Source organism: Notolepis coatsorum, assembly GCF_963971535.1.
Source record: "Notolepis coatsorum genome assembly, chromosome: 18".
Taxonomy (NCBI): Eukaryota; Metazoa; Chordata; class Actinopteri; order Aulopiformes; family Paralepididae; genus Notolepis; species Notolepis coatsorum.
In genome coordinates, this window is record NC_140182.1 from 23610236 (window position 1) to 23629875 (window position 19640).

A 19640-nucleotide genomic window follows, 5' to 3' on the forward strand; every position below is an offset into this window, starting at 1 on the left:
CAGCGGTAGAGTAGGTAAAACTCTGGAAAAGTATGATATTACTGTTCCACTGTGACTTGTTTATACGTTTTTTGTTGATATATTTCTCATATGTATCAGCTTAGCATCCGTTGTTTTGCATGAAGAAATCGTTGTCTCTTTCAACATGGAGGAGAAATGTGCATGCTACCTGGGCTCCATCCTAGAGGCTAATCTTTCCTGTGACAAAATGGCATCCAATGTAATAAAAAAAGTCAACCAACGAACTCGATTCTTGTACCGGATCTCCTCTCTGGTAAACAAGAACACCCTGAAGACTCTGGCAGGAGCATTCATACTATTATAAGTACTACTATAAGTACGTATTGAGCCGTACTGTATTGTACCCATTCTGCAATCTGTTAAATAAAGTTTTCATTCATTCATTCATTCATTCATTCATTCATTCATTCATTCATTCATTCATACAAGGGTACTACGACTATGACTGCACCTCATGGTACCAAAGCACCTCAAAGGCGCTAAAAACAAAATTACAAACATCTCAAAACAAACTGGTCAGACTACTGCTTGACCTTACTCCTAGAACCCACCTCACCCCTGCCCACTTTGACAACCTAGGATGGCTTAGAGTAGACAACAGAGTACAGCAACTTGCAATGGGCCTGGTCTACAAGATACACTACACGACCAAGGTACCCATGTACATGTCAAAATACTTCCCAAAGGTCAGTGAATACCACGATCACAACACCAGAGGGAGCTCCACAAATCATGTTAAACCCAGATTCGGCTCAAACAAGGGACTAAACACGTTTCGCAATTATGCCACATCAATGTGGAACGCCCTACCCAAAGCTGTAAAGGAATGTGAATCACTACCCACTTTCAAAAACACTCTCAAAGAACACCTACGGGAGACTGCAATTCGAAACTGGCCCATGTAAATGTCCTAACCCAACCCCCTCTAATGTACAGTAAATGACCAAGTATGGTTGTCAATATTCCAATGTACAGTTTTGCTTGTACAGTCGTACAGTGTTCCCCCCCCACCCCTCCTGCCCAACCCCCCCACACCCCCACCCCACCCACCGAACCACCTCCAATGTACAGCCCCCCCCCCCCCCCCCCCCACCTACCCAACCTCCCCAATGTACAGTTTTTACGTCAAATGTATATACTCTTTTCTGGACTCTTTTTGTATCACAAATAGTACTGTATTTGCAAATCTGGTATGTCATAAATGTATAGATGTAGCAGTACTGTCTATCTGTATGTCATGTATGTCATATGTCCTGATGAATTGAAAATGGGGGACCCTGATGTAAACAAGACGAAAGTCTTTCTCTGGTCTGCATCCCCTTAACAATTGTGTGTATTGAGCTGTACTGTATTGTACCCATTCTGCAATCTGTTAATAAAGTTTTCAATCAATCAATCAATCAAAACATTTCATGAGGGGAGGGAGGGAATTCCATAAATCATGTTCAACACAGATTCAGCTCAAACAAGGGACTAAACACGTTTTGCAATTATGCCACATCAATGTGGAACGCCCTACCCACAGCCGTAAAATAATGTCAATCACTACCCACCTTCAAAACCACTCTCAAAGAGCACCTACGGGAGGCTGCAATTTGAAACTGGCCCCCGTAAATGTCCAAACCCCCCTCCTAATGTACAGTTTCCTCCCCCTAGAATGTATATAGTTTCTGTTAGGATCTCATTCTCTGGTAAACAGTACTGTATATTTGTATATCTTGTATGTCATACATGTAACAGTACTGTATATCTGTATGTGGTAAATGTCATGATATATATCTGTATATCTGTATGTTGTGTATGTCATAAATGTCATTATGAATTGAAAATGGGGGACCCTGATGTAAACAAACGAAAGTCTTTCTCTGGTCTGCATCCCCTTAACAATTGTGTGTATTGAGCCGTACTGAATTGTACACATTCTGCAATCTGTTAATACAAATTTCAATCAATCAATCAATCAATCAATCAATCAATCAATCAATCAATCAATCAATCACTCAATCAATGACCTCTATTGCATTTAGTTTTTTCTCATGTACCATGGAGATTAAATAGACCTGTTCACAGTGACTGTTTACAAGCCAGTTAATAACACAACAATTTGTTACATTTAGTTGATATATTTCTCATACCTCAACACATAAACCGTCGTTTCTTCCACCATGGAGGGAATCTGGGCACTGATTCTAAACATCCTGTACTTGGCTAGCTAGCCTATGCAAACAAATGCTAGCAAAGACACACACAGTCACACACGCACTCCACACACACACACACACACACACGCACACACACACACACACACACACACCACACAACAGCCTACCGTTGAGCCAGACTCGACTCCTACAGTTGCTGTGGATTATTTATCATAATTGATACAATGTTATAGTACATCGTGTTGTTTTACTCACCTGACCAGCTATTAATTGAAGACAAAACGCTGAACCCACGACAGCACCAGCGGCCAGGAGTTATAATAACGTTATATAAATGATGAGGGCGGATGGGGAGACGGTGCGTCGGCGCTGCTATCACATGCCGTTTTGTAAAAAAGAAAAAAAGAATTATAATAATAATAATAATAAAAAGCTTTTCTCGATTTTGTCTTGGATGACTATTGATCTTGGTTGATATAAAGACAATTAGCGTGCCGACAGTACACTATGCAATATCCCCCTCCTCCTCAATGTAAGAGTAAATGTGTGGAGATGGTTTTCAGTTTGACAGCTCTGTTGAATAATTCACCTGCTGGCTGCTGCTAAAGCAGATGTTGACATCCTGGACCGGGATGACTAACTGTACTTTCTACATGTCGCCACTAGAGGGCACCGTGGTGTCACATCCTGGACCGGGAGGACTAACTGTACTTTCTACACGTCGCCACTAGAGGGGACCGTGGTGTCACATAGCCTATTGATTGATTTTTTATTAACAGATTGCAGAATGGGTACAATACAGTACAGCTCAATACACACAACTGCTAAAAGGATGCAGACCAGAGAAATACTTTCGTCTTGTTTACATCAGGGTCCCCCATTTTCAATTCATCATAGCATACATGACATACAGATAGACAGTACTGCTACATCTAGACATTTATGACATACAACAAGATATACAAATACAGTACTGTTTGTGATAAAAAAAAAAAATCTAAAAAGAGAGTATATACATTTGAGGGGGAAGAAACTGTACATTGGAGGAGGTTGGGTAGGTGGGGTGGGGTGGTTCTCGTTACGCTAGATAACTAGACCTTGCTAGCTATACCAGTTATCTGCAATATTATCCAAAATGTAATTTCCATAGCATGTTTTATTGTTTATACCGCAGCAGCTTTAGGTGTAATTAATACCTGGTGTCGCGGTAGAGACCATTTCACAATGAGTTATACATTATATGATGAATTGAAAATGGGGGACCCTGATGTAAACAAGACGAAAGTCTTTCTCTGGTCTGCATCCCCTTAACAATTGTATGTATTGAGCTGTACTGTACGCGTGTATCCTTTCGGCAACTGGCTTGTCCTTCCGCGTTCCCGTTTTGCGCTCTGATTGGCCAGGTCATGTGACATGTGCGCCCAATAGCGTGACGACCCATTTCCGCGTCGAACAGCCTGCAAACTACCTGGCGTTCTATCGCCATGCTCTAAGACAAACTCTAACCTTAACCAACTTCGAAAGAGTGCCTAAGCTTAACCGTCGAAAGAACTTGCCGTCACGCTCTAAGACAAACTCTAACCTTAACCAACTTCGAAAGTGTGCCTAAGCTTAACCCTGCAAAAACTTGCCGTCCCACGATTGGCACACATGTCACATGACCTGGCCAATCAGAGCGCAAAACGGGAACGCGGAAGGACAAGCCAGTTGCCGAAAGGATTCACGCATACTGTACTGTAGTCTGTACCCATTCTGTTAATAAAGTTTTCAATCAATCAATCAATCAATCAATCAATCAATATTGCAAGTCTATTGTAAATCAAACATAAATATGTAATTTTTACATCCCAACATTTTTTTTTTATTATTATTTGTGAGAGTCAAGAATATAATTATTATACCCAACATTATGGTTGGGAACAGCAGCCACAACAATTAAATTTTCATTTCACTCGGCTTGAATTGTGTAACACTCTCCGCCCGTCCCACCACCTGGTCACGTGACGGGACTTCCCCCTGATGGTGTAAAGAACAAACGCACCCTGACGTTCTAGCATTCAAGCTACTAACGCTAGTATGCTACACTAGTATTCTACATTAGTATTCTACACTACACTGGTATCCTAGTCCTACTACACTAGTATTATACACTCGGGTTAGCGACGGTGGATTAATAAAATAGTTAATTACAGTGAAGGTAATTCATAAAACAGTTACATGTGACGTGTTTTGTTTGAGTCATGTACGGCTTGATTGAGTCACTTCACGGAGTTGAGGAGAGAGTGGAGGAGGACGGACTGAAGCGGCGCCATGTTGCCTCCAGTCTCGTCGACTAGCAAGTATTCGAGAGTGCTTTCGTTTCAGTATATACTGGATTTGAACCTGTTGGAGGGAAAGGATGGCGACTTATAAATGTAAGTTGAAGAAGCAGCATAAAACGTTGAAATACATATTATGTTTGCCCATCTTAATTAATGTTTACAGTACACCTGTAACTTAGCCAGCTGTCTTCATCTAAATGAGCAAATGTTCTGCTAACGTTGTTTTTCCCAACAATGTTTTCCCCTTTTTAGTGACGGATAACGATATCACCCTAATGATCAAACTGCGAGCTACCAATGATGCCATATTCACAGGGAGGAGGAATTCTGCTCTGCGGGCCTGGAGGTGAGTTTTGGGCTGATTGGGTTAACTTGGGGTGAGACACTCTGGGTTAACTTGGGGTGAGATACTCTGGGTTAACTTGGGGTGAGACACTCTGGGCCAGGACAGATCTGAACCACACAGTGGTCAATAAAGTATCATTTATAAATCATCACCACAATGATTCAAAGTATCTCTCTCTATATATGTATGTATATATATATATATATATATATATATATCCATCTATCTATATCTTTACTTTAGCCCTAGTGTATTCCTAGTGTCTCTGGTCTGCATCCCCTTAACAATTGCGTGTATTGAGCCGTACTGTATTGCACCCATTCTGCAATCTGTTAAATAAAGTTTTCATTCATTCCATAGTTGTCCATCCATTCGTGATTTGTTTTTGTCTACCTAAATGTTTACTCGGAGCGATTTGTAGTGCCAAATTTCCCTCGGGATGATTAAAGTATTTCTATTCTATTTCTATTCTATAATTCATATACAGCCATAGAATACTCCATGCAATTTGTGTGGGGATTCATTGTAATGTGTTGCTCTGTGTGTGTCTCAACTCGCCCGGTAATAATTGGCTGTGACTGCAGTTCACCTCTCGTCATAATGTAGTATCACAGAAAACGTATATTTAGTAAAATATCAACACTTTTCCACGAGATTCACATGGACCACATTCTGTGTGTGACGGGACGGCGAACACAGCAGCACCAATCGCATGACGTCCGTTCATGAGCCAGGTGCGTTTACGTTTGCCGTTCATCACCATATTATTTGTGATTTAACGGAAGTTTCTAAGAGTCAAGAGTCACTTTATTGTCCCATCAGCTGGGAAATTTGTCTTGGGCTTACACCCACACTGCAGCCACAAACGCATACATACAGACATGATGCAACTGTCTCCAAACAAAGAAGATTTAACAATATAAAAGATACAAAAAAGTACTTGCACAGCAGGATGTCTGGCAACACCACATAGTATGACCAGATATCGGTTATCGATAATATTACGACCAAATATAGATTATTCGATAATTGCCGGTAATTTATCTGGCGCTATTTAAAATTTTAACTGAAAACTGAATAAAGGAGTTTTTAAACCTGTTTAGTCTCTAGAGCGTGGAACTCTAAACCTCCTCCCAGAGAGCAGTAGCTCATACTCGGCATGTAAAACATGGGAGGGGTCCAAGACAATTCTATTGGCTTGCCTTAGAGTAGCCTGTTAAAAAATAGACTGCATGGATGAGTGACCTTTCACCCCTATGATCTTCAGATGGACCAGTTTGGACTTTAGTTGTACAGACCGGTTACCAAACCAAGCTGTAATACCGTATCTGATGAGACTCTCTAGACTGGTAAAAAAGTAACGTAAATATTTTATCTACACCACCATGAACTCTTAAGGTGGCGTAGGAAGTGCAGTCATTGTTGTAGTCTGCTACACAGGCTGTCTACATTGGTGTTCGAGGTTAATGAGTTATCAACAAAAATCCCAAGATATTTATATGAAGAGGCCTGCGAGATCAACCTGTGTTATTATTGATGCTGCCGTGTTCGCCGTCCCGTCGTGGACAGAGAATGTGGTCCATGTGAAAAAAGTGGAGATATTTGACTAAATATACGTTTCAAAAGGAATTCACAAGAGCTGACCACCAGTCGCAGCAGTGAATTATTGGTTGCGTAAACACAGAGTGAGACACACTAGAAGCCGGGGGTGGGTCTTCTATGGAACATGTGCAGTGCATGGAATATCAGCCATTCTAGAGCTATGTTGACTTCTATGTTTCAGAGCAATAGGAAAAGAGATGGGTCTTCAGGGAAAAGTGACGACCATTAGGCTCAAAAAGAAGTGGGAGAATTTCAAAGACAAGTACAAGGTGAGTGTTACGACCCCTGAGGTCTAAGTGTGTTACGACCCCTGAGGTCTAAGTACAAGGTAAGTGTTACGACCCCTGAGGTGACGTCTAAGTGTGTTACGACCCCTGAGGTCTAAGTGTGTTACGACCCCTGAGGTCTAAGTGTGTTACGACCCCTGAGGTCTAAGCGTGTTATGACCCCTGAGGTCTAAGTGTGTTACGACCCCTGAGGTCTAAGTGTGTTACGACCCCTGAGGTCTAAGTGTGTTATGACCCCTGAGGTCTAAGTATGTTACGATATTGGTTGACAGAAAGGATGGTTTGTAAACAAAAAGGATATTTATTGACATGAAAGGAAGCACGGGTAACTCAAGGGTGAGCCAAGGCCAAAACGACAAACGCCACTATTCTCAAGACAAACCTAATGTATGGTAAATTAAAATACATTCAATCAGTAACCTATACCATTAACTAACAAAAACAGGAGAAAACACCCAAGTAAAATGGTGCTCCCTGAAAATGAGAAAAACACGCATTAGTCACATCAAATAAAATCAAATGTATTTGTAAAGGTAAGGAAAAACCCACTAAAAACCTAGCAATAGGAAGAAAGCACCACAGGCAAAGTGGAGGAGAGAAACCTTAGAAGGGCCGTTCAAGGGGGGGATCCCCCTTCTTGGTTGTCGGTGATAGTAGTGTTGCTATGGATGATCGATGGGTGGAGAATAAAACAGGCGAAATAGTTGGTATGTATGTACATATACATGTAATAAAACACATATATACATGCAATAGCAACTGGGGTACATAAGAAGATTTTTGAAAGATTTAAATAGAATAGAGCTAAGAACAACAACAACAAAAGAGAAAGCATAAAGCGCTAGTATGAAAATAGGATAAAGGCTAAATGTCGAGGCTCGGAGCAAAAAATATCAGTCATATTCCGTTTTGCACATATTTCTTTTTATTTAACCTTTATTTTACCAGGTAGTCACTTGAGATCAATGATCTCTTTTTTGAGCAATACCTGGCCAAAATGGCAGCAAAACAAAAACAAACATACAATACACAAAACAAGACAGAGACATAAAAGGCAAAGTGGGGCAAGGGGATACATTTGAGCTGCAGCAAACAAGATTGAATGGGATTGGGGGAGATTGGAGGGTAGGGTAAAAAGGTAGAAAGAGGAGGGAAGGTGAGGCTTTGCAGGAGGTTGCTGGGGAGAGAAGGTCAAATATAAAATATAACACCACATTATGCAGTGAAGTATCGACATTCTCCCATCTTATTCTTTAAAATGCCCTTAATTTGAACTTTAAAATCAGATATGATACAAGGAAGAACGGAAAACAACTAAATGTATAACAAAATAATCAAAGTAAAATACATTAGATAACTCCAGCTCTATGGCCACTAACAGGTATACAGATTTGATTTTGATTTGATTTTATTAAGGATCCCCATTAGCTGGTGCCATAGCAACCAGCTAGTCTTCCTGGGGTCCACACACACAAAAAAACATACAAAAACAATAATTATTGCAAAAACAAAATGATTAAAAGTCAGTACACACGATGCATAATGAAACTAACAATTAACACATTGAGTGCCAGCAGGGGGGGCGCACTATTTATCGCTTGAATACCAGCCTTTTTGGACAGATTTTCTGATATTTCATGATTTTCGCAGAGCTATTTCTATATTCTATATTATGGCTATGTGTCTAATACGCCTGTCGCTTATCAATGACTTGCTTGCAGTCAACGGTTTGTTTTTTCATCTGTACATTTCCGTTTTATACCGTTTTGAAAAATCGATTATCTGTGACCTGGTCAGCGCTAACGTCATACACGCACATACACACACATGGGACACGTTGCGAAATGTAAAAAAAACATCTGATTACCCCAAGACTGGCAACATAGATTCCTTACCTCACATCAGATGTTCTGCAAAAAGATTATTCCAATTCCTGATCGCCATTCCAAATATCGATCGCGTTTATTGATCTAACATACTCGAAACAGATAATCCACGCTGCTCTGAGGGTCCACAATGAATCCAATCGTCTCCGGTTACATGCCTGAGAAGTAAAACGTGGATTCAGTTTTTTTTTCTTTTTTTCATGCATTTCCATTGAGTCCAATCCAATGGATGCATTACCATCCGGGAGACGATAGGGGGCGGTATTTTCCCTGTTCGAGCTCATCAATGATAACGTGAGGCTAGATTGATGAAAAATTAATGGATATCGCTAATAAAAGCAATAACGATTAAATAACGAGATTTCTCGTCCCTGGCACTCAACGCATGGCATGAAATAACGAGATTTCTCGTGGCTGGCACTCAAAGTGTTAACCCTGGCTTTGAGTGTCAGCGACGACATATCTCGTTTTATCAGCCCCCCCGGTGAGTGCCGACGATGACAAATGTTGTTTTATTTTTTTATTAGCGATCTGAATTCATATTTCATCAACCGAGTCTCCCGTTGGTACAGCAACCCCTCCAGGAGCTCAGATGGGAAAAAAGCGCCCCTATCGTCTATCCCTGTGTAACTGCAGGTCAGTCGATTAGACTGACCTGGGATCTGTAGATCTGTAGAGGTGGAGCCAACTGGCTCCATTGTGCTGGCGAGCTGTCTGATCAAGAGGGATCTGATCGCGAGACGGAAAGCAGCGTGGAATATATATTTACAGCAGCCAATAATCAATCAATAAGCGTGATCGATATTTGGAATGGCGATCAGGAATTGGAATAATCTTTTTGGAGAACATCTGATCTAAGGTAAGGAGTCTATGTTACCAGTCTTGGGGTAATCAGAGCTGTATTCACTGAGATAACAGCGTGTCCCCTATGTGTGTGTGTGGCTGTGTGTGATCTTGAGGAAACGAGAGAATAGATTTCTCAGCTCACGTCTATAGCGTGCATAAGTCCACATATACTATCGATAATCTAGCGTTTATTTGAAAACGATTCATAAATAGGCCGACAAATGACGACGTGTCTAGTGCCGTTTATGGGGGAATGTTTAAATTTTCCGAAAATTTTCGAGAGAACGATAGCTTTTCTAAATGCTATAAAAAGGATATGAACCGATTTAAAAAAAAAAAAAAAAAAAAAAAAAAAAAAAAAAAAATCTGTTTCGACAATGTTGACTGCAAACAAGTAATCGATAAGCGACGGGGCAGATTAGACACATAGCCATAATTTAAAACATAGATTAGGCGTTTTAAACGCTAACGTTGAAGTGGGTGGTGGCATTCAACGGAGTAAATCAACGTTAATCAAAGGCACTGAAAGTGTTAAGCAACTTGCTTAAATCTAAATGTATTTGAATAACATAAATACAATACAATAATCAATCATAACAAAATAAATAAATTAAATAATACAAATTAAAGTGCAAGTGTTTAAATGTAAACAAAGAAAGAAAATAAGTAGCAGCATCTGCCCCCAGCACCGCGGCTGATGGGGCTGTAACTTGGTCCAGGAGGGTGACTTGGAACAGCTGTAGGGGGAGAGGAGAGGAGGATGACAGATCAGACAGACTTCTAGGTCTTTTGTTTGCTGTGTGTGAGAGGAGTGTGTGTGTATGTGTGAAACTTTATTTTAGATAATGTACTGCATAATGCCATTAACGTTAAACCATGGGAAAGCTAGTTGGAACTTGGCTGGCTAGGCTACAGACAGCTCACGTTAGCACAGAGTGTCGTGTTTTTGCAGACTGACTAGCTAAGTAAGATTGTGACACATACTGCCACATTGAGTATATGTGTATATAAAAGCAGCAACGCTGTAAGCTTGGCGCTGTTGTTTAGCTAACGTTACGTTACATACAACATACCGCAGCCTCGGCATAACTGAAATAGCGTGCAGCAACGCTGTAAGCTTGGTTGGCGCTGTTTAACGTTACATACAACATACTGCAGCCTCTATAAGCCCCAGCAATAGAGTTCGCTTAGCAAGCATTATCCATATCCATGAGACGTTCTGTTTTCCAACATGTAAGCTAACGTAAAAAATACAATACTATGGCTAACTATCTAAAACGTACCCATGTTCCGAAGCTCCGGGGTGCATTCTTTCTTCTTCTTACCCGGGCCGTTACTACAGAATGCAGTCAGACAATGGAAACGATACTGCCCCCAGCACTTCCTGTAGTGCATTGCAGTTACAAATGAACATTTGCGTCTCTGATTTTTTTATACGACGCATTGACGCAAAAATTCCCCGTAGACTATTTATTTATGATCGTCGTCGATTTATAACAGTCTGGAAACGGTACCATGAAAAATATGATGTCTCATCACACATTGATGTAATATCTCTGTGTCTCTTTCCTTTTTTAGGAGCTCAAGAACTGTTCCATCGTGGAAGAGAACAAGGGGCGGCCCGTCTCCTGGCGCTGGTATCACCTCATGGATCAGGCCATGACGGGCTGCCTGGCGGGCAGCGCTCTCATCCTGAACCCCTCCCTCTTCGACATGGAGGACGACGAGGAGCCGGCCATGCCCGACAAGAAGCTCTGCGTGAGGCCCGAGGCCGCCCAGGGGCACATCTTCGGCATGAGTATCTTCGAGGACACGAGTCACAACGACATGGCGGCGGCGACGGACGAGGTCCGGCAGACCGCGGTGCAGTGCGAGCGCCCCTTGAAAGAGGAGGCGAGGACTATGGGGGAGGACGACGACGACGGGGACGCCGCCCTGCTGTACGCCACCATCGTGTCCAACGGGGACGGAGACCCGGCGGCGGGGGGGAACAACAACAACCCGTACCTCGTGGTCAACAACGACCCGTCCGTCCTCAGAAACGGCGGCAGAAACGTGGCCAGCGAGACGGCAGAACTGGACCACCAGATCGCCGAGCTGGAGAAGGAGCGGCTGACGCTGGAGAGGGAACAGGCGGAGTTCGACCGTGAGAGGCTGCTGCTGGAGAGGGAGCGCGAGCTGCTGAGCCGGGAGCTGGCGTCCGTGGGGCGCCAGAGGGCGACGCTGGACGGCGAGCGGGGGGCCATGGACCGGGAGCGGGCGGCTCTGGACCGGGACAGGGCGGTGCTGGACCGGGACAGAGCCTTGATAGAGAAGGACCGGGCGGAGCTGCAGAGGGAGAAGGAGGCCGTGAGGCACTGCAGGCTTTACCAGACCAACGGCTGCCCCGCCGCGGAGCTGGACCCAGAGAGGCTGGAGAGGAGGGAGAGGCTGATCTCCCTGTTCGAGAGGTTCATTGAGAAGCTGTGAGCGTTTGTGACGAGCAGTGGACGGACCGAACCTGCCTCCTCTGTGGCAGGTGAACCCAGTTGACCCGATCCTAAGATCCGGTACAGAGAAACGCGTCTTAAAACACGCCAGAAATCAAAGCAAAGGTGACTTGATTTGCTGCATTTGTGACATGTTAACTCTCTCTCTAATGGAGAAAAACATATTGTATCTCAAAAATGTTTGTCCAAATACCTCAAAAAGACGGTGGAGGTCTATACTGTTCATTAAAGGTAATGGATGGGGTGGGTTACTCGTTATCGGCTGACAGACCAGGTATCGGTGCAGGTATCGGACCAGGTATCGGTGCAGGTATCGGTGCGTCCCTAGTGTCCTGTACTGTGTGACTGGAGAGACTGTTGGAGGCCGGTAGCTCGAGAGACAGCTCCCTAACAGCTCACCTGTGTTCACATTTCAAACAAAGAGCGTTCTGCTTCCATCGGAAACAGAGTGCGGAATGACAAGTGTAGTTATCCGTGAAAGAATAATAACCCAAATAGAACTTTTCTGACTAATTAAGTCCCCAAGTGTTTGGTTTTCTTCTGGCCAAAAGCCTCTTGACATTCAGATCAACCGCTCAACGTTAAAAATGCACGGAACATAGACTATAGGTCAGGGAAATTGCACAGAAAATGTCATTGAATTGTATCCAACAAAATCACGTAGGAACAAAGAATATACTGTATTATGTGACCAGTCCAGTTTGATGCCAGACTGCTCTCAGGTGCTCAGGCGGCCAATTTGGGAGCCCAGTGATTTAGTCCGACTGGTGCCTCAGCTACCTCCACAGATGGATTGGGGACACATTGGGAACAAAACGCTGACACCTTTTTAAAAGTGCAAGTGCCGGGGCGCCACGGTGGCGCACCACGTAGCTGCGCTCGCAGTGTAACTGCAGCGTCCGGGGTTCGAATCCGGCCCGGGGACCTATGCTGCATGTCCTCCGCATCTTCAACCCAACTTTCCTCTCTGCCTGTCCTATCTACGATAAAAGCTGTAAAAATGCTAAAAAAGTGCCATCAAAGTGGATTAAGCAGCATTGCTTAACTGATTCAGTGCTGCGGGCCTAGAGCATCTTTGTTCCTACTGGGCCAACGCTCTAAGTGATAGGAATAAGTGCCGGTGTTTGCAGGGATATATCTATATTATAGCTATGGATACAATACTATGGCTCATTTGACATCAACTATCCATCGTTCAATATGTGAAAAAGAAATAATTTCTTCATGTATACGTTTGCGTGTTATGCCGTGGTGAATATAAGTATAGTTTCAGAGTGATCCTGGCTAATTCCATACAACGGCGCTATGGAGGAATACGTGAATTTGACTAAAAGCGTTGGCGTTGCTCGCCTGGACGCGTGAACACTTAATGTAATTAACTTGCGTTCAGCGTTTCGTTCAGCGTCTCTCTGATTGGCCACGACGCCCACGTGACCGCGCGCTAGCAAGCCCCCTTATCCACGCCTGCCGCTCTGTGTTGCTGCGCGCGGCAGAGGTCCCTGTGTGTTCTCGCCTTCCTCAATTTATACGCATGGAAGTATTGACTACGCCGTAACGAATAATTAAAAAAAAGATACCGTTAACTGGAATATGTTGAGCCTTTACACATATGTTGGATTATGTAATTGGTTTGTCATGACAAACAAATAAAAAAATCGCGATTTACTCGGTGGCTACAACAACACACAGAACGGCAGGCGTGGATAAGAGGGCGTGCTAGCGCGCGGTCACGTGGGCGTCGTGGCCAATCAGAGAAACGCTGAACGCAAGTTAGTTACCTTAAGTGTTCACGCCGCCTGGACATGCTGCTATTTCCAAATCAAATGTATATAATAGGTATTATGTTTCATCATGAATGCATGAAAGGCGGGGCGGGGGGGGGGGTCGTTTTTTGATGCTTTGATTGTCACCAACGGCATACGTTCTGGAGTACGTTACACATGGTCGTTGCAATCGATGTGAAATCATGGTTGGATCAAAGCAGGGTTGATGTCATATAGTCCTTACCTTCACTAGGAGGTACCCCAAAAAGAATATTCCAATTGTCTGATCGCGATTTCCAGTATTGGTGTCCATCGTGTCGCCAACATAATCCACCACAACACATGCATCGGGGGCATTGGACGCGTTTCAATGCCATCAAGTGAACCGCTAGACTCGCCTGACCAAAAGAACTGCGCCCGGAGTGAATTAAACGTAACACCGGGTGTGAAATTTCTTTTTTTGAAGGGTGGGCGATACTGCCACTTACCCGTATGTGGCTGTGGCGCTCTGTTCATTGAAAGGAGATGTCAAGTTGGTATCATAATACATCATGAAGCAGATTCATGGGACTGGCTAACTGCTAGCAGGTGATAAATACATTGTCACCGTTGCTGTGGACATTTTTGAACCACTCAAATCATGTATTAAATTGTAGCATACTTTTAAATTGTAGTTTCATTATCTGTTTGTGGATTAGCTAGCTTTACATTACTTTAACTACTGACAGCTAACAGACTGACTGGTGGGCCAATCAGGGTTGATCTCTTCAGGGAAGCAGGTTGGATATCTGGAATGGTTTGACTCTTTGACTCAGCCGGGGATGGAGATCAAAGGGCTTTAGTTATCATTTTCACAACTTCAGAAATGTTGGGCAATTTTACATCAACATGCAACATGTAAAAAAAATTATAATAATAATGAGATTGAAAAACTGGATTTTCATTGTACCGAATCCTTAAGCTTGGCATCCTGGTAATTTCAAATGTCTAATGGACTCCTAGCTATATACACACTTTGTAGAATCTAATGCTGTCAAACAGTGACCTCTAGGCATCTTGGTATTGATGGAATAATAATAAATAATAATAATCATTGGGTGAATAAATTACATGATGATTGTTAGTAGCAGCTCCAATAGCTATATATATTTTATATATAATTACAGTAGCTTCTTATACTGTGAGTTTCTCCAGACCTCTCTCTTGGCAGAGCCTGAGGTGTGGCCAGCAGTAGCAACCCCTCCCCCTATCCCTAAAACAAAACATGTAAACAAAGTGTGATACCAAGAGGGGCTTTTGAGGTTGATGTTTGACGGCGTTACAGATTCAACCTTTTAATAGTTTGATGTTTGAATCAAGCCTGTATATTCCAGACAACTCAGTTCAGTTTGATTACATTTATAACTAAATATATATATAATGAATGCTTATATTTGATCTTGGCCATTGAATTTAAAAGGTGTTGAGGTAGAGCTGCCGCGATTACCGCATTACCGCGGTATCGCTGTTACATCACGGCCACCGCAGAGTAGGCTGAATACCGCGTCACCGCTGTTTTTTATAATAATAATAATAATAAATTATCCTCCTCTCGTTGGGCTTGCGGCTCTGCAGATATACCCTACTCCTCTCTCGAGGTTCCAAGCGACCCTATTGGGTACCAGAAAAGTCACGTGAAACATTGCAGACCACTGATTGGTCAGAAGAGAGTCGCGTCACACGTTGTAGCGTCATGCAGTGTGTTACCACCAATCGGCAAGCGAGTATTAGGTTTTTACTTCCTGAATGTCAGATCATCACAACACGGCTAATAACGTTAGCTTTAACTCTCCGCCGGAGTGGACTACGATCGCTCCTAAGGAGTACTAAACGAGACATAATGATTTTACTGTCTGCAACGAATGTTATAATAAAAGCCCTTCGTTCTATACACTTGTCTGATTGAAAACTTTATTAACAGACCGCAGAATGGGACAACTCGGCACGCTCTGAGCAAAGAAAGGAACTGAGATATGAATAGAGTATTGCTTGCCTTGCTATTGTCCGGTAAATACGCTGATGTTATTGAACGTATAACGTATTAATGCCACAAAACGAATGCCTTTATTATAAAGTAGTAACTTTATAGTAATAATAATAAGAAAGGGTCGGGGGGGTTAGGGGTAACCACCCCTGCCCGCGACACCGAGTGAACGGCGCACGACCAGAGGGTAAACTTCGAATCCGTGTTTCACTTTCAATAACTAATGCGTGCTTGCCGAATCCCAAACAATATTCATGCTGCAAAGTCATCCTCTAAAAATAGACATTTAGACTAGAGGCAGGCTATATGCTATAAAGAGTAGACTACTACTAAAAAAAAAAATGCATTCAAACTTTTTTTTTAAATTTTGTGTGCATGTGTAACCGCGGCGGTAGGAAATATTTTGCAAATTTGTGCGGTAAGGAAATAATCAATACCGCGGCAGCTCTATGTTGAGGTAGGATTTTCCACCCTGATTTGCTACAAACAAAATGTGTCTTATTTGTGATGTTCTTTTTTGAAGTTTCCCAACAATAAATGTTATTGTTATTTTACCCAAGTATGTAATTAGTCTTTATTTCTTAACTTATCCAGTGACTGCAACATGGTTTCATATTTCCACCACATACGGCTCTGGAGGACAAGCTGCTCCGGAGATATTTATATTGTATATACTGTCTGAGCTACGCTCTACATGTATTGATCATATATTTATATCATATACTGTCTCTGAGCTATGCTCTACATGTATTGATCATATATTTATATCATATACTGTCTGAGCTACGCTCTACAATGTATTGATCATATATTTATATCATATACTGTCTGAGCTACGCTCTACATGTATTGATCATATATTTATACTGTCTGAGCTACGCTCTACATGTATTGATCATATATTTATATCATATATACTGTCTGAACTACGCTCTACATGTATTGATCATATATTTATACTGTCTGAGCTACTCTACATGTAGGCCTATTGATCATATAGTTATATCATATATACTGTCTGAGCTACGCTCTACATGTATTGATCATATATTTATATCATATATACTGTCTGAGCTACGCTCTACATGTATTGATCATATATTTATACTGTCTGAGCTACTCTCTACATGTAGGCCTATTGATCATATAGTTGTATCATATATACTGTCTGAGCTACGCTCTACATGTATTGATCATATATTTATATCATATATACTGTCTGAGCTACGCTCTACATGTATTGATCATATATTTATACTGTCTGAGCTATGCTCTACATGTATTAATTATATCTTTATATCATATACTGTCTGAGCTACGCTCTACATGTATTGATCATATATTATCAGATATACTGTCTGATCTACACTACATGTATATTTATATCATACTGTGAGCGACGCTCTACATGTATTGATCATATATTTATATCATATTGTCTCTTGAGCTACGCTCTACATGTATTGATCATATATTTATGTTACGCCCCCCAAGGGGGGACCCCGACCGAAAGGGCCGGTTTGATACGGGAGAAGCTGTCATCAAACTGGTTGACACACACCCCCACCTGAACACCCCTCTAGCGCATGCTGAGGAGTTGTTCCGCAGCTAGACACGCAAGGCATGAGGACCCCATGGGCTCCTACACGCCGAAGCCCTGCAGTGATATTGCTACCACCCAAATCACGCTCGCCTCTTCTTTGCAGACCACTGCCAAGGCATCAGCGCGATACCCCGCCTGGCGAAGGCGAGGCCGGGGTAACCCTTGCTGTACATTCAACAGAAGAGGTCTCGAGTCCCCCTGCTGACCACCGTAGCTAGTGGCAGCTGTAACACCAGGCTCATCCATCACACAACGTGTGGTGCAGGAGCCACGCGACAGCACAACATTCTCACGGACAGACCCAGGCTCAGCCATCAACTGGGTGTCAGCCCCTGTCCCCATGAGAAGTGAAGAATGGGGCCGCATGCGCTTCAAAGAAGGTTCGCGGCCCGCAGCCAAAGGAGAACGATCAGAGCCCCGCTTCCGTGGGTAACAGAGAGAGGATTGAACGGGGAGCGGGCTGCTCGCGGCAAAGTGACGACGGCTTGTTTTATCCAAGCCGAATTCACCCAAAATGGCCGATCCCTCTGCCTCCAAGGCTGTCGGCCTTGTGGAACCCTGTTGACTCTCCGCCCAGGGCACCACTGGCGGGGGAAACATGGCCGCCTGTCGAGGATCTCGCCACAGTCGTTGACGAGACCGTGCTCCCACCTCTGGCTGCACAGCGTGAGGCGGTGTAGGACCCAGATCAACAACCGCCTGCGCCTCCACAGAACGACCAAAAATACTTTCCGTGGAAAAAGGAGTCGTGAGGAGAGAAAACCTATCCTCTTCCCCAAGAGGAGACTGCTCCAACCAAACATGCCTAACAACAAACGTTGATAGCATCCTAATCCTCCCCGCAGTTATAGCTTGCGACTGAGTCAAGATCTCTATAACACCACAAACATGCAACATGTTTACAATGTCGGCTGGACACATAGCCCTACTACCCGACGCCAATGTGGATAGGAAACTAGCCAGCTGAGCCATAACACTGGCCGCCGCTACAAACCATCCTGCAGCAGTATACCACTCATCCGTCCATACTGCCACCCTCCGAGCCGATTCGCTCTCAAGCATCGGCCGGGTGGGACATCGTTCATCCCCGCCGGGGCACAGGAACAAAGCTACCTGGCTACGTAGCCACGGTACACCCGGCCTGCACCCTGTTGTTAGCCCGTTTACCTGGGGGAAAAAAAGGTAAATAGGACTCAGCGAAACCCCCCACATTAGCAACCGACTGACCTTCATCAATGAAGCGGGCAAGAGGAGGGAAAAGCGGCAATGTCCCGCGGCGGGGATTATTAGAACAACGACCCATTTCAGCGTCAACATTAGCATTAGCAGTAGTAGCATTAGTAGCATTAGCGTTAGCAGCGTGCTCCAGGATCGGCAGGAAAACGTCCACTGCAGTGGAACGTTCACCAAGCCACCCCGGCCCTGGCGCCGAAACATACTCCACAGCATTACCAATACCAACATTGATGCCTGATGACACAGGGCCTACCTTTGTACAAGCCGGCTCGATAGCCAAACCTTGTACGCTGCCCCTTGGTCTGCTGCCGTCAGACAAGGAAACATCAACACAGGCCCGACGTGTCGCTGAAACATGCCTCGAAGATGCCAGGGGTAAGCAAACCTTACGCAATTTCTCTAATCTTTTCATAACAACTAGTTAACATAAGGTGCACTGCATCTGTTATGATGGAAACGAAAATAGAGGAAGAGTGTTTGGTGACCAGGCCCACTGTCTTATAGGCTACGCCTCCATAGGGGCGGGACCCGGCAGGTGTAGGTGTACGTGTTTTTTTCGTTGATGGAGTACAATAGGTACATGAGATGAGGTATCTCGATAGGCTTTAAGAGCGGGACACGATGGCCAAGTACGATAATATAACTTTATTAACAGATTGCAGAATGGGTACAGTACAGCTCAATACATACAAATTTTTTTTTATCCACTTTTTCTCCCATTTTCTACATTTTTCTCCCATCCCAATTTCGTATCATCCAATTCAACCCTCCCCTGTTACGAACGCTGTTTCTTGCCTCCCACAAGCCGGCTGCAATGTGGACTAAGTCATACATAGCACAAGTCCCCTCCGGTACTTGAGGTAACAGCAGTCGCATCTTTTCACCTGCGCAGCTCGATCTCTCAGTGGCGAGGAGTAACGCGTGGGAGGCTCACGCTGCCCCCGACACTTCCTGATTCTACTGCGCAGGCGCACCAACCGACCTGTAGGAGTCGCTGTCCACAACGCCCGATCCCCACCCATCAGTTTCCCACCCCCTAATACGGCCAATGTGTA

At 43.6% G+C, this 19640-nt stretch overlaps 1 protein-coding gene across 2 annotated transcripts; it reads left to right on the top strand.

The window, feature by feature from the left end:
* Positions 1-4313: 4313 nt before the first annotated feature.
* LOC311244954 (uncharacterized protein) lies at positions 4314-13652 on the top strand. 2 transcript variants are annotated; one of them, XM_084334667.1, is made up of 4 exons: positions 4314-4597; positions 4757-4850; positions 6634-6721; positions 11050-13652. In XM_084334667.1, exons 1-4 carry the CDS (start codon positions 4582-4584, stop codon positions 11938-11940), a joined length of 1089 nt encoding a protein of 362 aa, XP_084190793.1. In that variant the 5' UTR covers positions 4314-4581; the 3' UTR covers positions 11941-13652. The 2 variants fall into 2 exon arrangements, with proteins under 2 accessions (XP_084190793.1, XP_084190794.1); XM_084334668.1 differs by having other exon boundaries at positions 6642-6721.
* The last annotated feature ends 5988 nt before the right edge of the window (positions 13653-19640 follow it).

What these genes read in the sequence shown, in the direction of transcription:
- LOC311244954 (XM_084334667.1), top strand. An exon ending in TCTGCTCTGCGGGCCTGGAG is followed by an intron (nt 4,851 to 6,633) that starts GTGAGTTTTGGG and finishes TCTATGTTTCAG; the next exon opens with AGCAATAGGAAAAGAGATGG. An exon ending in ATTTCAAAGACAAGTACAAG is followed by an intron (nt 6,722 to 11,049) that starts GTGAGTGTTACG and finishes TTCCTTTTTTAG; the next exon opens with GAGCTCAAGAACTGTTCCAT.